The following is an 18,486-nucleotide window of genomic DNA, read 5'->3' as shown; positions in this document are numbered from 1 at the left end:
GCCCATAGATTGATATTAGGCCAAATAATTCATGCACAAAATGGCCTCATTTTCAGTCGGCAATTGTGGCGGTTTAAAAGGCGTTTAATAGAGAATCTAGGAACTCGATGGCTCGACGAATGATGAAATTTCATTTCATAATGAAAAATTAATGTTATTCGCACACGTTTATGGTCGACGTCGTTATCTCCGTACCACGGAGCGTTGGTTATTAAACTGCTCGTTTTCTGAAGATGACGTTATAGGCAACAGGATAAACATTATTAAAACTATGTCACCTCTGAGAATTAGTCCGAGTTAGTTCAATGTAATTTGTAGATTATGATTTTTAAGTGCATCGCTCACACAAAAGAGCTAGATTAAGTTTTGCAGGCTGTTCCACGCGTACTTCTACAAGTTCCGTCCATCATGTTTCGAAAGGGTTCGATGATTTGCACAAATGCACGTTTATTCGCTACTTAATTATAAATAAACGAAGAGGTTCTTCTAGCTCGTAATGACTTGATGTAAGAGTGGCAATACCTTGAAGAGAAACGTAGAGCGGAGGCAGGAGTTTTGGCGATCTGCTGTTGCGTTGCACCACTCGTTTGATTTTCATTTTTCTTTTTTATCTCACCGAAGAAGGGAGAAAAGTGTTCCGTGCATTATGTACATGTATTAGGCACACTATATAAAACTCTTATCTTAAGAAACAGAAGAACGAGACACGAAAGGAACGGTTCTACCTTTACTTTGCGCTGCCCCAACTGTAAACTACTCGAATGTAGAACAATTCATCTCGACAGTGGATCTCTTAGGTACAAAGTTTAATCGTTAAAGTTCCATGTAGTTTAACAGAATGACAAAGTGCTTCCATCGGTTGCTTATAAATTTCTTGCGTGATGTTGCAACTGTTGCGCCTAAATAGGAATTACCCAACGACGTGACATTGATGCCACTTATATGCAATTATACACATAAACGTCATTTAGTTGCAAAGTAATTGATGTATTTACCCTGTAATGTTAATGTTATTGTGAACGTTCCTTTACATCCAAACCCATTTACTGTACATATGAAAGATATTCCATGCAAACAGGTGACCAATAGTGCAACGATTTTAGATACGATCACAACTGTGATATATTCACAACTAAACCCTACATTACACGATGGATGATTCAATTTAAAATTTGTATTAATTGCATAATTTCCAATGATATCAATTATCCTGATCAAGTTAGATCTGCACGATGTAAATAAGCACTTCGATGCCAATGGCTTGTAAATGTGCCTCGCAATATATGAGAATTTTCTTAGTCAGTTATTCTGATCGATAACGAAGGAAAAAATAAACGACAATTGGAAGGATTGCAAGTCACGTATTTTATGTAAAAGAAAAAAAAGAAAAAGGAAGATGACAATTCCACAAAGATGCAGTCAGATGCGACATCGTACCAACAATTTCCTGTACAATAACCCTCTATACTCATACGACTTCCGATCATGAAACTCTATCGAGTTTCGCGCCAAATACGCACAGAAGAGCGCGCTAGGACCACCGAGTATCTTTCCTGCAACCCTTTTGTACCCTATCGTTATACTTAACGACCCCGGTACAAGATAACACTAAAATTACAGTTAAATCCTCCAATTACAATGAACTAAATGGCAGGAAATATATGTTCCAGCCGAATTGCATAATCCGAGGGCGCGATTGTATTTTTTCCTGTCGAAACAGAGACAGAGAGAGGAGCTGTTCGTGCGCAGAATGACGCGGTATGATTAAACTTGTACAGTAATCGCCGTACAGCCGGATATACAGATAATACAGTATAGCTCCGTATACGGAGCGTGGTTACAGCGGATCCCAGTAATTTCGGGCTCTTTAAATAAAACGACAGCAATAATCCCCACGGCACATGCGTAAAGGCGTAGGTGCACGAGGTCGCACACGCGTTGCCCTCGAGGGTACATCCGATACGGGACTATACTGTTACTTAACTACTAGGCGTTAAGGTAAATAATAGTTGATAAGAGGTAGGTTGTAAGGCTGAACCACGTATACGTATGTGCTGCGGCACCAGACGACTGTGATAGCTCGGTGGGCGGTGCCCAGCCTCCTACTTCATACTTGTATACCGACGAGTACTCTGGAATACTAGAGGATTCAATGAGAAATGAAATACCGAGGCGGTCGTGCGCCGTTTGCGTGTGTACAGTAGGGCTCGGTGTAATGAGGTACTCGTTAGATCTTAACATCATGTATAACGTGGTAATAGAAGTTCCGTTTGCTCTTCCTACAAGGTGATTTCTCGTTACGCTGTCGTATAAAGTTTCTCTTTTAATTCATTTTGAAGTTGATCCTCACTCCTCTAATCGTAGGTATCGTTAGAGATACCCGAATCGAAATATTGATCCTACTTGGAACCTCTAATTGTAGCTCTTGGATGGGCTTGAAGTAATATAAAGAAGGGTATCTTTTATACAATGGTCATGTCTGACTTTGGATCTTAAAAGTGGCAGTAGTTTCGATCTCTTCTACGTGTAGGCTTAAAGTAGGAATTGAGGTGATGTAAAAGTGGCATCTGAGGGACCAGTCAATTATGAAACTTATCTCAGAAATGGGTATAGCGAATTGTTTGAAATTTTACCATGTGTACATGGAGACTGCGATGAAGGTCCTGACAACCATGCAATTTCAATTTCTATAACGAATTGTAAGAAAGTGAAGTATCACAGGTGTCGGGACTTTCCTTGCGGCCTCTATGTTAATGAGGTAACGTTTTAAGCGTTTCGGTACATCTAATTCGACAATGGAGTTTCATGAACGAGACCTCTCAGACGCTACTTTAGTACCACATTAAAGAGTGAAACAGGATCTGAAAAGTTTTTACTCAGGCTACGCGGACTCAAAGTAGGACTAAAATTTTCACTCAGTTAGGTACTTATATCTGCGTATAAAAAGAATGCAATCTTTAAATGTTACAAAAATTCTCTCATATCTCTGTATTCGCTTTCCTAGTTTTACGGAGGTCTATTGTACACATGCTACGATGTGATACCACGGAGTCGTGTTACAGCGGAGCTTATCAAGACGTAGCTTCCTTTTTTCAGTATATTTTCGCTCGAAATAGTATTTCACTCCGAAATTTGAGTTTCGCGAGAGCATTTCCGAGAATTTTTTGGTCGAATCTTATAGATGCGTTAAGTAACAAACATTAAAAAAGTTCCCACTAGTACGCCATAAAGAGATTGATATTTCTAAGGCCACCGATTGTAAGATGGACATTACCGTGGGTCAGTTTATGCCAAGAAGAAAATCATTATAATTGATAACGCGTTCATCGAAACGTCTGGAAAGAAAAGAAAAAAGAAACGAATACGTGGAGACATCTCTTCTATGGTTCCAATTCACCACTACAAGAATACCTTTCTCGATTCACCACCTTTCTCAAAGATGTATATATATTTTTTTTACACATCCCGCTATAACTTTCGCACGTGACATTCATAAGCGCATCGAATTGAGTACGATATTCCGTACATTGCGTGTTGGCTTACTAACAAATGCCCCTCTAACGCACTTGAATATGAATATGGATCGCGCATGTATGGACTTCAGTGCCGAATCTACAAGTTGGTGTATTGAGCCAAGTTACCCTGAGACTTGTAGATTCTACCTGAAATGACATTTACTACAAGGAACGAGGTAGAAATGGACCTGGAAGAAAAGATCTGCGATGGTCTCAGAGGTCACGACTATTGATGAACGTAGTGTTATTCAACTGCACGAAAAGGTGAACGTGGAACGTCATTGTTGATTCTACGTTAGATGTTAATTTTGCACTCTTGGTTTCTTGCACGTCAATTGTTCCCACCGTAATCATATTTTCTACTCATTCGTGGATAGTCAATGGGATTTATTTATGCGGTGCTTGTTTCCTCGAGACGAAGGAATTGTGATAAATCGTATGATGATTTTTGTATTCTTTAGATCGAATATGTTTCGGCACTTGTGGAAACACGTTTTGGTGATCGGTTCGGTACTTTGGTCCATTTCTAGCTGCGCTCAAACTTTTAAGTACTAAGAATGCCGAGGAAGTCGCAAAGGATTGAATACTTCTCTCTCGTGTACATCTACGCCCTGTTAATTAAGTTTATTGATAATAAATGCCATCACGCTTGCAATACATCTGTTGTAGTCTTTTACGTGGACAAGGAGAGGTTCGATTTGTTAATCACGCGTTCTCTTGAGCATCGGTCAAAAGAATCGATGAACACGACCGTGAATGGTGAGTCTCTCGCAATGAAGGATCCTACGATTAAATTATAAATACCTAATATTACCATTGCAATGTTTAAACTATAAAGTGTAAAATATATAAAGAGCAAAGTAAAAGCTACTATTACTGCCTATTGGTTATTCGGTGTGTTATTTAGACACATTGCTCGGATAGATGAAATTGAATTAAAAAGGAAATGGACTCGGAGCAACTATTTTCTTTCTTCCCTATAGCAGTAATCTATAAAGTATTTTAAATATATTGTTACGGTAAAAGTTGAAAAGTATTACGTTCACAAAATTGATTCGTGTCTATTTTATGGTGATCAATCGTTTAGTATAAATGGATTCTTGTATTCTGAATCGTAAAGGGTTTTATTGTTTCTGTAGTATCTTTTTGCCTTTTTATTTGTTTACATCTATAATTCGGTTACAATATCAATTTTTTTATCATTTTAAAATTATTCGCCAATTGTGATTAGTTCGATACGTAGTCGATACATTAAAGTATTTCAAGCGAAATAATAAAAAGAATAATACAGACATAACGATAATACTGTATACTCTTATAATATTTTACAATTCAGAATGCATGAACTTCTGTAAAAGACTTATTGTGATATGCCAAGAAGTGCAATGTTTTTTTTATGAGGGAAATTTGTTGCGCTGTTATTTACAGATCCAATTTTTTTGTATTTTAGTATTTGATTTATAAAAATCGATAAAATAAAAAGCATACATATACATAATAGGGTCATTTCTAAAGATATATCTGATCATTTACGTAGACGACACAGTCACATATAAAAAGATTAATTGGACTCAATCCAATTGAACTCCTAAATTCTCAGAGAATTAATTTTGCTGCTTAAGCTGTATTATTAATGTGCAAATGGATTTTATTTAGTCCTCTTCATTTTCTTTTTTTTATTGAAATCGAGAAGCAAATATGAAACTAGAGGTCGAAAGGGATAATTCGACCTGTTTGAAATTAAATACATGACAGTAGCAAAGTAAATGCTCTTTTGAAGTTAACAGACAGTTCGGTTGCTTCACTGTCACTAGCTAGGAGCAATTATGTTTATATTACAAATTCATAAATTACGACATTCGTTCATTCACTTTTAATACATTTGTAACAGACTAAACCACATTCACCACCAAGGCATATAAAAATTCAGCACTTCACTTTGGGAGAAATTTCCACTTTTAGTTACTGACACAATAATAGTCGTAATAATACGTTGAAAGCATTAACCACTACTTGTCCAGGTTAATTCCTTCAAATCTTCTAGCTTAAGAGATAAACAATATCAATGTCAAAGTCCTTTATCACGGCGATGCGTTTCTATCAAAGTATCTATACTCTTGTGATGATCCATCAAGAGCAAGATCCATTTTAAATTCTGATGCTTTTGATAGAAAAAAATATATGTATATCACATCTTGAAATGCAGGGCAGGTGAAAATCAAAATCTCATGTATTGGTGACATACTGGAACAAGGTTCATGAACACTGGAATTGAGAATTTGTCTTCCGAGGGCGCACCACACACACTGTAAATTCAAAGACTTGTCACTGGAATGCTGTCACGTTCATTCCAATGATTCATCCCAGTCATTGATATGTGGTCCGCAGCGTGTTCCTAGCAATTAGGATTTTCACTGGCAACAGATAATACCTCGTTAGTAATATCGCCGATTTTTTTTTAAATCCTTAAAACTTTATCGGACTTGGTATTTATCATAGTAAGTATTTAATCAAATTGTTATGGATAATTAACTTAGATTTGTTAAATTTACCTTGAGTTGAACAGCACATCGGTGTGAGAGTTAATGAACCACACTATGAAGAATGACAGAATAGTCACTACACTTCCCAGAATCATACTCAGTCGTTCGGTTGCTGCTGATGGCTTCAAGAACATTCTTACGCTTAACGATTGCCAAACAGATTCCGTCCAGGACGAAAATATGCCAGACTTCATATCGTAACCTGTAATTGCGGTTTCTTCTCTATTAACATATGTGATTTAAGGCAGTTTTAAATACTTTATAATACAAATTTTCATATACGAACCATCGATGATAAAGGCTGGGCTCACTGCTGGACTATAATTTACAGTGGAATTTATACAAAGTCCTGTAAAATTATATCCGCCCATCCACGCGAGGTGATGTTCGTAACACGTGCTAGCATTCATCTCGGGTAACTTTTCTCCTGTTAACAGAGCAAGAAGCTGACCTGTCAAACTTGTTACGGGATTAGCTACCCTGTGGACTCCGACATATAGCGGCAACACATAGTCAGCCAATTTCGTTCCTGGTGAGGATGCTGCATAGAACAGAGAGCAATTTGCACTCTCTACGTAGCAGTATAGCATTTCAGAAATAAGATCTTCTACAACCGATATACTGCCATTTGGAGCTGATGTTCCTGTAATGCTGTAATACAGTTCATTACCGAGCATAGTGGCTACCTTAGCGAGGGCAGAAACTATACCAATGGAATCGTTTCTGAAATGAGCGAAAGTTAAAATTATAATAGTGGTGAAACATTCATTAATGGAGATTCATTTGTTTGATGATAAATTACCTGTTAAATTCAATATTTTGAGAGTCATCGAGAATGCCATGGTAAAACTTGTTCACAAACTTCTCACCATGGTTAGTTATTACAATAGCAGTCAAGTTGGGGTTTGCTGCTAAGAAACTTTGCACAGAGGCTGGTGGAACGCTATTATTAAGAACTTTGGCAGATAACTTCTTTTCTAAACGAGGTATTATATTATCACTATCAAAGTTGCTAGCATGCAAGTAAAGTTGACCTTTTCCTAACTGACCCAATTCGATCACAGATTTAATATGATCAAACGTTAAGGTCTTGCCACCTAGCGAATTAAAATTTCCCTCTTTAATATCGTAAACTAATCTGCTGGAGCCAATGTAATCAAAGGACTCCCCATTTAGTAGAGAAAACATGACGTTCGTTTCTAGAAAGTAAAATGAAATGGTTATTACAATTGCACATCTTATTTATGAATAGGAATTTCAATTTATAGTACAATGCAATTCGTTACTGTTTTAGTTCTGTTCTTCCTCCTTTGTCTCAATTGAAATGTCACTTAAATTATGTCAAATTACAGTATTTCAATGAATTTGCAATTTCTTTCAACTTACTGTCAACAGTTGCATTCAGAGTATTTAGGTAATATGCCGTTGCAAGCAAAGTTACCAATCCAGTGATGGCACTTCCTGCACCAGGACTCAGCCCATCAAACAAGGAAGATGCATCTAATCTTGCCGTTACCATAATGACAGACTCCATATCTTCAGTTAATGGTACCAATGGCCAATGAATATTTCTATCTCCCAAAGGGTCACAAAGCTGTATCGGGTTGAGATTAACTTTTGAATTGCTACGCCTGATACAAGATTCCGAATCAATAGCGGCAAACATGAATGACTTCATTTCTAAAGCACAAAGAGAGCGTTTGCTTTGAGTCTCTCGATTATGTGCATTGTGTTTCCAAAAACAAGATTTTATCTCTTCCAATAGCGTATCATTCTGTAAATGACATTATTATAACAGAGCAATGTATAGTAAAGAAAATATTCCAATATTTACATTGTTCAATATTAAATATAAGAAACAATGTGCCTGTTAAAGGGAAATCAACACTTGCAATAATGGTACCAAAACAATGTTAATTACAAACCTCCATATAAAACATTGGAAAAGACCAGTCTTCTAACAATAATGCTGATCCGTAAGGATTCCAGGGAGCTTTATCATTGCAGCGCTTATAACCCGAATAACGATTTGGACACGTGTCTTCAGGAGAATATACAGATGGACGGTCTAAACTTGAATTTCTTGCCAACAAAACGCCATTTATATTATTCATTTCTTTTAATCGAATAAGCGTCTCTCTTGTGAACATCAAGAATGGCATAACTACCGTATATAGCCCTGCAGTACCATTTGTTTCTAACCATCTTACGTCGTCCTCATTTTCTACAATATGTACAATTCCAACACTACCTGACCTACTTGCTGTAATACAAAATGTACTTGTTACTTTAGCAAAGTAATCACCATGGTAGTTACATTTATAACATTAAAACAAATTAGTAGATGTTTTGTTAAAACGATATTTGACCATAGCTTATATTCATATTTTATATAATTAATGTAGTATACATTGTTATGAAAACTACAGCTTAATTTCTAACGTTTTAGAAATTGTTGCCGAAGCAAGCATAAGTGAAGGGACCGTACAAAAATATGTTAAAGATACAGTTAATATGCAAGTTAGAGCAATACAACATATACAAATGTATATTTGGTGCGAAACTCTACCGAGTTTCCTGATAGTTCAATACTATGAATCACAAGCTTAGATAACCGTTCAAGTGTTCTAATCATATAATTTTCAACAGATACTTACACGAGCATCCGAATTGATGGGTACCATTATGTCTGCGAAAACAGGCTGCTACACCATCAACGGACATATATATCATATCCTTAATTCTATCAGCAAACACTGTAAATAATATTAAAGTCTAATATATAACATAACCAATATGACCAAAATAATAGTAACATACACGTCTTAGGTTAGACTTACCAGCATTTCCCACAAAGAAAAGAAATAAATATCCCCAGTATAAAAATCGTGCCATTTCGATAAATTCTATTGTATTATAAAAATGTCCAGGTACCTGTCAAACTTACAGGCTTACGACAGGTACATACGAGTTAATTTCCTGAAAACGGAGGAATCATTGCTACGAATTCTGAAGTGAGCGACGATGTTGCTGGGCGCGTTCTCATTTGCTTCGTGCTTCATTATCACTGGCTGAAAAGCAGACTTTCAGCTCTTGATACCACATGTGTCCTCCAATTAGATTTCACTAATAGATCGATAAACTAAGATATTATCTTTTCACCTATTGCATTGGTGCAAAAATGCACTAAATAAAACGCTTCAATTGATTGAAAACAAGCAGACAGCTACCATGGATGACACAACAAAAATATTGAGTCAATCAAGTCGCATTGCTGTATGCAATTTGCAGCAATGTAGCAATGAAAAGGTACCTTAACCTTTCTTCTTATCTGGACTGATATCATTGGTCGATAGGTAACCAATGACGTTCCTTGAAATTGAAGCCATTGTTTAAAATTCGTTATAATCAACCTAAAGTCATCGTTTTCAACATTTTAATATTTATCGATATATTATAAATTAAATAGAATATACGTAGATCAAGAAAGGCAGGAGAGCCCAGTTCGGGAGCCGGGTCTGTGAGCAATCTCCCAACTCATCTCTGGTTAAATGCTATTCTTTACTTCTAATTGGTTACTGCTATATATACATTTTTTTAGAACATCCAATCAGATGCTCGAATATCGTAGCGAGGATATTCATCCCGCTTATACGCAAAATAGCTCTGGGCGTTTGTTACGTATTTTTTACGAGCGCGCTCACTTCTCGCACTTTCATCTCACGTGGGTTTATTCGCCGAACTACGTATTCGCATATGAAAGAACGAGATCACTAAACTTCCGGTCTAGTAATATTGAAATAAAGGTATATACCAGACCTAGTAAATCGAAAATTGTTGAGAGGAGTGGGTTATAGGCAGAAAAGGCGGGCAGATCGAAAGCCGTTAAAAGTAAAGAAGAGGACTCGAGTCTATACATAATTTTTAAATATGTATTACATTCATATTTACATGTACTATAATTAGAAGTTGAACAATATAATTTTCTTATCATGTCACGAAAGCATGAATTATTTAACAGTTTTCAATGTTTAATAATGTAATATAACCTCGCAATAACAAAAACTAAACTGTATGTACGTGAGCCGCCAACGGCGACTGGTAGATGGTACCGTCATCGCGAGTGCGCGAGCTCCTATCAGAAATTCGTTGTGCCGCCCTTGGGGGCAAAAAACGGTGAAAGCTAACGTACGAAATCAGAGGGCAGCACAGGATGCGATCGCACGACCCTGCCCGTGAGCAATCTCCCAACTCATCTCTGGTACATAATAGACCCCTGGTATTTACATATTTTCGTGAGTATTCGTAGCCAACTTCACAAGGACTCAGCGGCCTCGGCCTCGGTCGCTTGAAACGTGAACTCGAATTTTATACTTCCAAGAGATTTTAAAGATTCCATTAAGAAGCTGCAGTGTTGACAAACATGTCTTGTTGCACCGGAGAAGATGAAGAAGAGCAACACCCAAATCCTACAAGAGTTCGGGGATGCACAGATATTTTCTGGCTATGCCTTTTTATATTATTTTGGTTTCTCATGGTATGATGATTGATATTTTTCGTCTCGTTTTCGGTTTTTGCTTAAATATGACATATGTTTAATTCAAGTTTTGTTTATGGTACTCGAAATGTTTCATTGGCTACAGATTTTAATAGCAGCGTTTGCATTAGTATATGGAAATCCATTGCGGCTTATAAGTGGTTATGACAGCTTCGGTAATACATGTGGAATGAAGAATAATCAGAAGTTTGGCAGTATGGAATTGTCAGGTCAAGATACCAGTGAAAAACCGTTAGTATAACATTGTTTACGTTTATTATTAAGCAGCGATATAATTGAGATAATGCATTTCAGATACTTATTCTTCTTGAATGTAAATAATGTCAAGCAATCTTTGAAGATTTGTGTGAAAAAGTGCCCTGATCAAACTTTAAGAACTTTGGATGATATTTGTAAGTTTTATAAAAAGACCGGGTCTCAGCTCTGCCATGATAGACCTGGTAGCGAGTTTAGCGCATGCAACAGTGAAAACAGCAAAAATAAGACAGGATCGTGTCCTAAATTACCAGTTTACGATAGTATTCCAATATTAAATCGTTGCATTCCTAAAACTGTTAAAGAAGTTGGAAACGCAATAGTAAGGAATTTGTATGGACTTCTCAATTCATGGGATGTAATCGAACAAATCTTAGGAGATTTATATAAAACATGGAGAGAAATTCTAGCCTTGTCATTTCTTGCCTTCGGTATGTAAACAGAGTCAAATATATTTACATAAACTCGATGTATTGTCTCATAATGTGGTTGAAAACATTTAACTAGTATAATTTTTTATTTTACAGTATTATCACTCTTTATGATCGCCATCTTCCATTTATTAGCCAATATTGTAACTTGGGTCATGATGACACTTGTTACTGTATCTAGTATTGGTAAGTTTGGAATATAAATTTGTCGTTTACATCATGGTGCAAATGAAATATTCTTACACATGTTCACATGTATTTGCATAGTGAACTTTGTTTTATGTCAGTGTTCAAGGCAAAAACCTTAACAAAGATTTTAAATATTTTAGCTGGTACCGGATTGCTGTGGTGGACGTATATAGGAATAAAGCAAACTCTAGATGCAACAGATCCCAGTGAACTTTTAGAGGAGTCTGTTCGAAATGAAAAGGCCTTTTTAGCTTTTGCAATTATAGCTACAATAGTTACAGTATGTTAAAAAATTATGTAAAGTTTTCTGTTGATCATAAGATTTTCTTTAGAATATTTTCTTTCCTACTAATATTATTTATCGTTTCTAGGTTGTTCTGCTCTTCCTCCTTTGTATACTACGAAAGTATATTAGCTTCATGGCAGTATTATTCCGTGAAAGTGCGAAATGTCTCGCAGAACTTCCAGGATTGTTTTTTCAGCCTTTATTGACTTTCATCGCTCTTCTCGTATTCTTCGCTTTTTGGATCGTTGTCATACTTTCTTTAGCAACAGCCAGTAAATTTCATATTCGCAGTAATTTTTTCAAACCTTCCATAAGTAATGAAATCAATGGCACTAATCATAAAACATTGCAGATTATCCAGGAACAAAGTCAGTTCAAATCCTTGATCACATTCTTGATCCTGTGAATTTAAACTCCAACGGAGCAAAAAGTTTGTCTATCGAACAGAAGAAAATGGATCTCTCCATTGATAGTTTTAAAAGTAATTTACATTTCCTCATTTTCTTTCAAATGTTGAATGTAATATTAATGACAAATTGTTTTAGCATTTACTCTAGTTGAATACGTCGATGCGACTTGGGTAAAATGTATGTGGTGGGTGTATATTATTGGACTAATTTGGACTTCAGAGTTTATTATCGCCTGCCAGGATATGGTTATAGCTGGTGCAGTTGCTCATTGGTACTTTAGGTAATATTTTCTACATGTTATAGGATTTGCAATAGTCAATATTAAAGATATTAAAATGATAATAGCATTTACATCCCTAATATGTGTGCATTTAAAATATGTTGTAGAGATAAGGATGCAAGCGTGTCTCCTGTATGTTCAGCAATGGGAACCCTAGTTAGCTATCATTTAGGCTCTGTTGCTTGTGGATCACTATTAATTACTATCTTTAAAGTGCCTCGATTAATTTTAGCATATCTCCACTCGAAGTAAGTACTGTTACTTCGTAACAACCGGAAAAGTATTCAACTGTATCTTTGTATAATCATTTCTTTACTTCAGATTTGAAAAAACGAAAGAAACATCACCGTGTTCTCAGTGTGGTTTAAAATGTTGCATTTGCTGCTTTTACTGCATGGAGAAATTTATTCGATACATGAACCACAATGCATACACCGTTGTTGCCATAGAAGGGACGAATTTCTGCAACGCCGCTAGAATTGTAAGTCAATCTTGCGTTTAATACAGTTAAACCCACATTTTCAAGATCAAATTTACTATTTCATTTTTTCTTACTTCTTTATATTCATTTATAGGCATTTACAACAATCGTGAGTAATGCTTTACAAATTGCGGTGATCAACGGAGTAGGTGATTTTATCCTATTCCTGGGTAAATGCTTTGTAACAGCTGCCACAGGGTGCGTTGGACTGCTCTTTATGAGGCAGGATCCCAGATTGCATTTTTACGCAGTGCCTATATTTGTCGTTTGCATTTTTGCATTTTTCATTGCTCACTGTGTTATTTCATTGTACGAGGTAAGAGTTTTTCATTATGCTTTTATTTTATGTGGCACTAGGCCAAGATATTCATTTCAAAGAGTTTTATCTAAAGTTAAATTAATTAAAATTCTCTGTCGATATCTAAGTTTGTCTGCCAAGGCTTTTAAATAATTATTTACAACATTACAGACTATAATTGACACGCTGTTTCTGTGCATTTGCGAGGATAAGAACCTGAATGGAGAGAATGGTAAGTGGCGTCAATCTGCACTCGCTCAAATTGGGTCTAATACAAATGTTAATGGACAACAAGCACAGGAACTCGCTCCCATGAATCAGTACGTGCTGCGGGTCTACGCCAACTGATTTTCACACAAGCTTCATTCGTTTCAGAGAAGTTTTTTGCCTTTTAATTCTGTAGATTATTACGTTGCTGCAATGCAACTTATTTTGAGGCAATTTAACTGGTGCGTTCAAAATATTCAGTATTCCGAACTTTCTGCCACTTCACAAAGGAATCGTGAAATGTTAGGGAGTCTCTGCTCTAAGTCAGACGAACTTGACTTTATTTCCATTATGAAATTTCCGATTAACTAGATCAGAAGGGAATCACTTTGGATATATAAGCTCTTTTTACTGAAGTAGTAGCAGGATTTTGTACGCATTTGCTTTCCTACATAGTTACTTATTCGTTGCTTCCAAGTGAATGAGAAACATTTGAAAAGTGGCTTCAAAAGAAAAAAAAAAAGTACAATCACCTTAGGTAATTTTGCAACTCAGTCACAACTATCCATATATGGCGATTTATCTATTTAAAATATAATTATTTACAATTTTAGGCTTTGGACTTTTACGGCCGAATTTTACACTTTTATAAGCACGTTTATGGTGTTTCTATTGATATATGGTACGATTTACAAACTTAAATGTCGCACCCAAAGATTGAAAATAATGACTTTCAGGAAAATATGTTAGAGTAAAAGAATAAGAAATTTGAAAAGAAGCGATCTTGGAGGGTGTCTTTGTAATGAAAATTTCGTGTGCAATGTGTTATGTTTAAGAAACAATGGGCATATGCTGAGATACTTGTTTATATACGATATAATAAGGACTATTAATATTCGGTTACATTGGAGTAATAATTTTAAGCCAATTATTTTTGGCAGCTTCATTCTTCCTTGGAAACGAAAGATAGTATTTTAAATAATGGATAAGGAGCTTTCTGATTAATTCAACAACTTTGGCATTTTTGTTCAGTACTGTTGAATATTCTTAACAATCCTTATCCATTTATACTTCAACAAATCTCTTCAAATGCCTTTACGTGTGATGTACTAGATTATTTCTTATTTTTGATACACATGAAAAATGTCATTAAATAGGATGACAATCATTTTTCTCAAGAGTACCACATAATAACATATTTTTTAATAGAAATGTGGAGGTACTCTACTTAGTCTTTTTAAATATGGATTAAAACACTTGCATTAACGTATTTGTGAAACGCCTAATTACATCACATTCTGCGCACAAATTGAACGATAAATACGTATATACGTGTAATTAAACATTGGGGCTTGAATAATTGTCTGTTAACGTACAAAGTATTATAAGGTCTTTTTTGCACTCGTGTTGTGTTATTTGTACACTCCGTTTAGGAACAGACTATATTCTGCATTTTGAAAAATAGGATGTACACATTGTTTTATTGAAATCAAGTGTACGGTGCATCTAATTTTTAAAAATATGTTGTTATTTCTCATACATAGAATATCAGTATATACCGTTTGTTGAATTGGAATTACAACGCTACTAATGTTCCATTGGGAATTTTAATCTAAATGCTAAGAAAACTGACCTGCATCGAACAGTACAGATATATCTTACTCTTCCGATTTCAAGCCTGCGTACACATTTATACTCAGACTGTCCATAAAAAATAATTATTTTTAGTTCAGATTTAAAGAGTTTTATGAATATATTTTTATATAAGTTCATCAATCTACTTTACAAATAGTTTTATTTTTAATATAATGGCAAATCATGTTAAGCAAATCGTAGTGACGTATTTTGTGATCCATATATTTTTCAATTATATTTATTGTAAGCAAAACTGAAAATAAAAATGTATTAATATGATATGTTGCTTAATTGTGAATTTCATAATAGTATCTTTACTACTTGGTTGAAAAAAGGTTACTTAACACAGACAACTCATTCTTAATGCTAGTATATATGCAGTGTGTATATAATAAACAGATATCTTCCATCTGACTATCTTTTTATTCTTAATTTGAATGAATACAGACATTAGCTAAAATTAACTTAGCTCTTTACTCTTTTTTTGAGAATAGGTTTCTTCTTTTTTCCTAATTGTTTCTTAATTTTCATTTTCTTGGGTTTACTAGAATTTCGATTTTCAGACTCTACTTTTTGAATTTCTTCTGCCGTTTCTGAAATTTCTCCTTTGAATATTTCATCCATTGGATTTAATGCATATGATTGTTCTGGTTTATTAGATTTACGAGCCACCTTCTGTTCAATTCTATTCAAGTATTTACTTCCAGCTTTTTTCTTGAATGATTGTCGAAACTGGTAACACAGTAAAATTAAAAGTACAGTACAGTAACATAAATTTCATTCATGTAAATTAAATGATTGTGTTGAAATGTTCTAATAAAATATCATGACGTTACTTTGTCTCAACCTATTTTAAAAGTCTATTAAAAAAAGCGATAGAATATAAGTCTAAAACATGTGTTAATATATTTTTACATATGTCAAGCTGAATATTTGTCAAATATAATTAATATGAATATTACCTTAGCAGGAGAGACGTAATGAGGATTTTCCCAAAGCGTTTCACCACCAAAACTTTCAGCAAAAATTTTCACCGGATTTAAAACAAATCTGGGTCCAATTTCAGTTAAACCACCATCTTCTGTCAGAATTTGGAAATTTCTAAACCATATTCGATTGTCAAGGACGGTAAATGAGTAAACATGATCAAAAAAAGGTTGACTCTTCGGATGATGATTAGGAACACCAAATGTCTGGGTTAACATTTCCTTCAACAGAGCATAATGTGGTTTTGTACTGAAATTTTCATCAAAAGATAATAAAGGCCGAGATCCTTTCAAACAATTTCCTGTTAATTTTAGCTCTCCCATTGTGTAAACTGAAAACGAACATTCTTTTGTAGCTAAGCATAATTACTTTAAATATGATTTACTAATTAAACACTTACTGCTTTGAACAAGAAATTTAGCAGATGGCCCAGTTGGAACATGCGATAACCACAAATAAAGATCCCTCTTCCTACGACCTTCAAACAGGAGTGCTTTATTGCAGTTCTTCATTTCACAAATTTCATTTAATACTTGAAGAGTTTTAGATCTCTCCATTTTGTTTTCAGGGCGATGGTGTGGCATAAGCGTTTTAATGTCATTCATAAGGTGCCGATCTCTGTGACTAATTCCTCTAGAACCCAATACTAGTACACGTTGTTTATTCACCCATTTATCCTGAAAACACACTTGTACATGTTATTCCAATTTTTTTTTTTAAATAAATAGTGCCATGGTGATAACGCTTCATACACAATGTAAATGTAAATTTAACATTGAATATTTTTTAATGTAAATTAGTGATGTTTTTAATTTTGTTTTGGATGTAATTCAATTATAGTGCAACATGTATTTTGAAGAACGTTTAGTATTATCCATGCTATGGATGATGTATGTAGAATATAGGTTATGTTTGTCTACATGACGAAAAAAAGGACATATTAATTTTATGCGTTGAACTCGCTTAAATTAATACTTTCCTATAGTCTAATTAGAATGCAACAAGCATTTTACAGTGTTGATTAAGATTTTATGCAACACACGTGTTATAGAGGTTATGTTTACCTTTCGCGGAATTGGCTCATCGGACATTCTCTTACTGGGTGGTATATAATATTCTCCTGTTTTTGCCTCATCCTCTTTCTCGGCTTCTTTCCTCTTTCGTTTTACAGCTTTCTTAACCATTATTGTTAGATATATGATAAAAGTTTAACAAGCCGGAATGTAAGCAAGCTTTAAACAAACGTGTACTGCCATGTGACAAAGAATTCAGAAGTCCCATAGAAGCCCAGGTCCTATGTTAGCGCTTGATGCTCTAAAAGTTGGCTAACAAACCAGAAGTGGGGGTAAAAGAGAGATCGCATGTGTTAGCCAGCGATATCTTACGTACGGGAGGAAAAGAGACGCATATAGAAAGGCGAGTATTGGGTGTAAGATAAAGAAAGAATGCAATCGCTATATATCGCCATAAGATTAAGAGAGATGGAGAGATGATTACAGCGCCGCCATCCGTTGGCTAACATACTATTTATCGAGCATCGAACGTCCGTATCCTTCTGGGCTTCTATGGAGACTTCTGAATTCTTTGCATGTGACCTATACGAAAAGATGAACTGGAAGATGGATCATTCATGGAGTTTCGAACGATTGCTGTTCCGTGGTGCACTCTAGCGGAGCATCTATAACTAAATTCTATTTTAAGGCAAAACATGAAATTCCTTGCACAAAAAGTTGAACAAGATTTCTTGTTTTAAATGGTTTCGCAAATCTATTCATTTCTAATGTAGGAAATTACAACAGGAATATAGTGCGAAAAATGACATTCTCTACAAAATTACAAATGCTGTTAATTTTCTTAATATATATATACTGGTAGTAATAACAGGACGTTTCTTTTTTCCATTAATTACGTATTTATAAGTTTCCCATTGTATTTTTGTAAAAAAATATGTACATATTTATATTTATAAATGGTTAATAGTGCAATAAGGCATTACAATTTCCATGGTTTGTTATATACTTTTGAATATAGACAGAATTAATAACGTCTGATTAAGTACTTATATTTCCTGATCATATTTAAGAAGAATCTTGCACACGTACTGTGCGCAGTCAAGGATGAAAAATAAGTTCTATATTGGATTTTTGAGGTATTGGCCAGTACTTTCCTCCATTAGTCAGCGAAATTTCCGTTCTCGTAAGAACCAAAAGGTCGAAGTCATAAACCATGAATTCGGCAACCGGTTTGCGGGTCTGTAGGCTTGTAATCAACTTTTCTCAGGATTCTGACTTAAAAGACTGCCGATATCTGATGTGGCTACAAGAGCTATCCATTGTGGTAAAAAAAAAAGAAAAACCAGGAACAATACGTTCCGTCACAGTGATTACTTTCCTATTAGCAAATTATTTTGT

At 35.1% G+C, this 18,486-nt stretch overlaps 3 protein-coding genes across 3 annotated transcripts; 1 reads left to right on the top strand and 2 right to left on the bottom strand.

Annotated features, from left to right (window-relative positions):
- Window positions 1-597: 597 nt before the first annotated feature.
- LOC105700006 (nicastrin) lies at window positions 598-9,051 on the bottom strand. Its single transcript, XM_012425514.2, has 8 exons — window positions 8,899-9,051; window positions 8,716-8,814; window positions 7,984-8,321; window positions 7,445-7,832; window positions 6,861-7,257; window positions 6,345-6,781; window positions 6,068-6,260; window positions 598-5,929 (listed from the first exon to the last, which is right to left on the bottom strand). The coding sequence occupies exons 1-8, from the start codon at window positions 8,951-8,953 to the stop codon at window positions 5,911-5,913; spliced, it is 1,926 nt and encodes a 641-aa protein (XP_012280937.1). The 5' UTR covers window positions 8,954-9,051; the 3' UTR covers window positions 598-5,910.
- Window positions 9,052-10,281: 1,230 nt separating this feature from the next.
- Window positions 10,282-15,367, top strand: LOC105700044 (CTL-like protein 1). The gene is made up of 12 exons (XM_012425587.2): window positions 10,282-10,595; window positions 10,702-10,847; window positions 10,911-11,302; window positions 11,399-11,488; window positions 11,632-11,771; window positions 11,863-12,049; window positions 12,130-12,258; window positions 12,323-12,467; window positions 12,575-12,715; window positions 12,789-12,948; window positions 13,043-13,264; window positions 13,418-15,367. The coding sequence occupies exons 1-12, from the start codon at window positions 10,482-10,484 to the stop codon at window positions 13,592-13,594; spliced, it is 2,043 nt and encodes a 680-aa protein (XP_012281010.1). The 5' UTR covers window positions 10,282-10,481; the 3' UTR covers window positions 13,595-15,367.
- A 125-nt stretch (window positions 15,368-15,492) lies between these two features.
- LOC105700045 (ribosome biogenesis protein BRX1 homolog) lies at window positions 15,493-17,398 on the bottom strand. Its single transcript, XM_012425589.2, has 4 exons — window positions 17,140-17,398; window positions 16,476-16,752; window positions 16,051-16,406; window positions 15,493-15,820 (listed from the first exon to the last, which is right to left on the bottom strand). Exons 1-4 carry the CDS (start codon window positions 17,257-17,259, stop codon window positions 15,554-15,556), a joined length of 1,020 nt encoding a protein of 339 aa, XP_012281012.1. The 5' UTR covers window positions 17,260-17,398; the 3' UTR covers window positions 15,493-15,553.
- Between the last annotated feature and the right edge of the window lie 1,088 nt (window positions 17,399-18,486).

The sequence above is a fragment of the Orussus abietinus genome, unplaced genomic scaffold (genome assembly GCF_000612105.2).
Source record: "Orussus abietinus isolate OABI.00-Male unplaced genomic scaffold, Oabi_2.0 scaffold61, whole genome shotgun sequence".
Lineage (NCBI taxonomy): Eukaryota > Metazoa > Arthropoda > Insecta > Hymenoptera > Orussidae > Orussus > Orussus abietinus.
The sequence above is the reverse complement of the archived record's forward strand: the minus strand, read 5'-3'. Positions and strand labels throughout refer to the sequence as shown.

Coding starts and splice junctions, on each gene's coding strand:
- LOC105700006 (XM_012425514.2), bottom strand. CDS start 8,953: ATGGCACGATTTTTATACTGGGGATATTTATTTCTTTTCTTTGTGGGA. Junction 8,815..8,898: donor TTTCTTTGTGGGAAATGCTG/GTAAGTCTAACC, acceptor TATTATTTACAG/TGTTTGCTGATAGAATTAAG. Junction 7,258..7,444: donor TCTGAATGCAACTGTTGACA/GTAAGTTGAAAG, acceptor TTTACTTTCTAG/AAACGAACGTCATGTTTTCT.
- LOC105700044 (XM_012425587.2), top strand. CDS start 10,482: ATGTCTTGTTGCACCGGAGAAGATGAAGAAGAGCAACACCCAAATCCT. Junction 10,596..10,701: donor TATTATTTTGGTTTCTCATG/GTATGATGATTG, acceptor CATTGGCTACAG/ATTTTAATAGCAGCGTTTGC. Junction 11,772..11,862: donor TTATAGCTACAATAGTTACA/GTATGTTAAAAA, acceptor TATCGTTTCTAG/GTTGTTCTGCTCTTCCTCCT.
- LOC105700045 (XM_012425589.2), bottom strand. CDS start 17,259: ATGGTTAAGAAAGCTGTAAAACGAAAGAGGAAAGAAGCCGAGAAAGAG. Junction 16,753..17,139: donor ATGAGCCAATTCCGCGAAAG/GTAAACATAACC, acceptor GTGTGTTTTCAG/GATAAATGGGTGAATAAACA. Junction 16,407..16,475: donor TAAATTTCTTGTTCAAAGCA/GTAAGTGTTTAA, acceptor GTTCGTTTTCAG/TTTACACAATGGGAGAGCTA.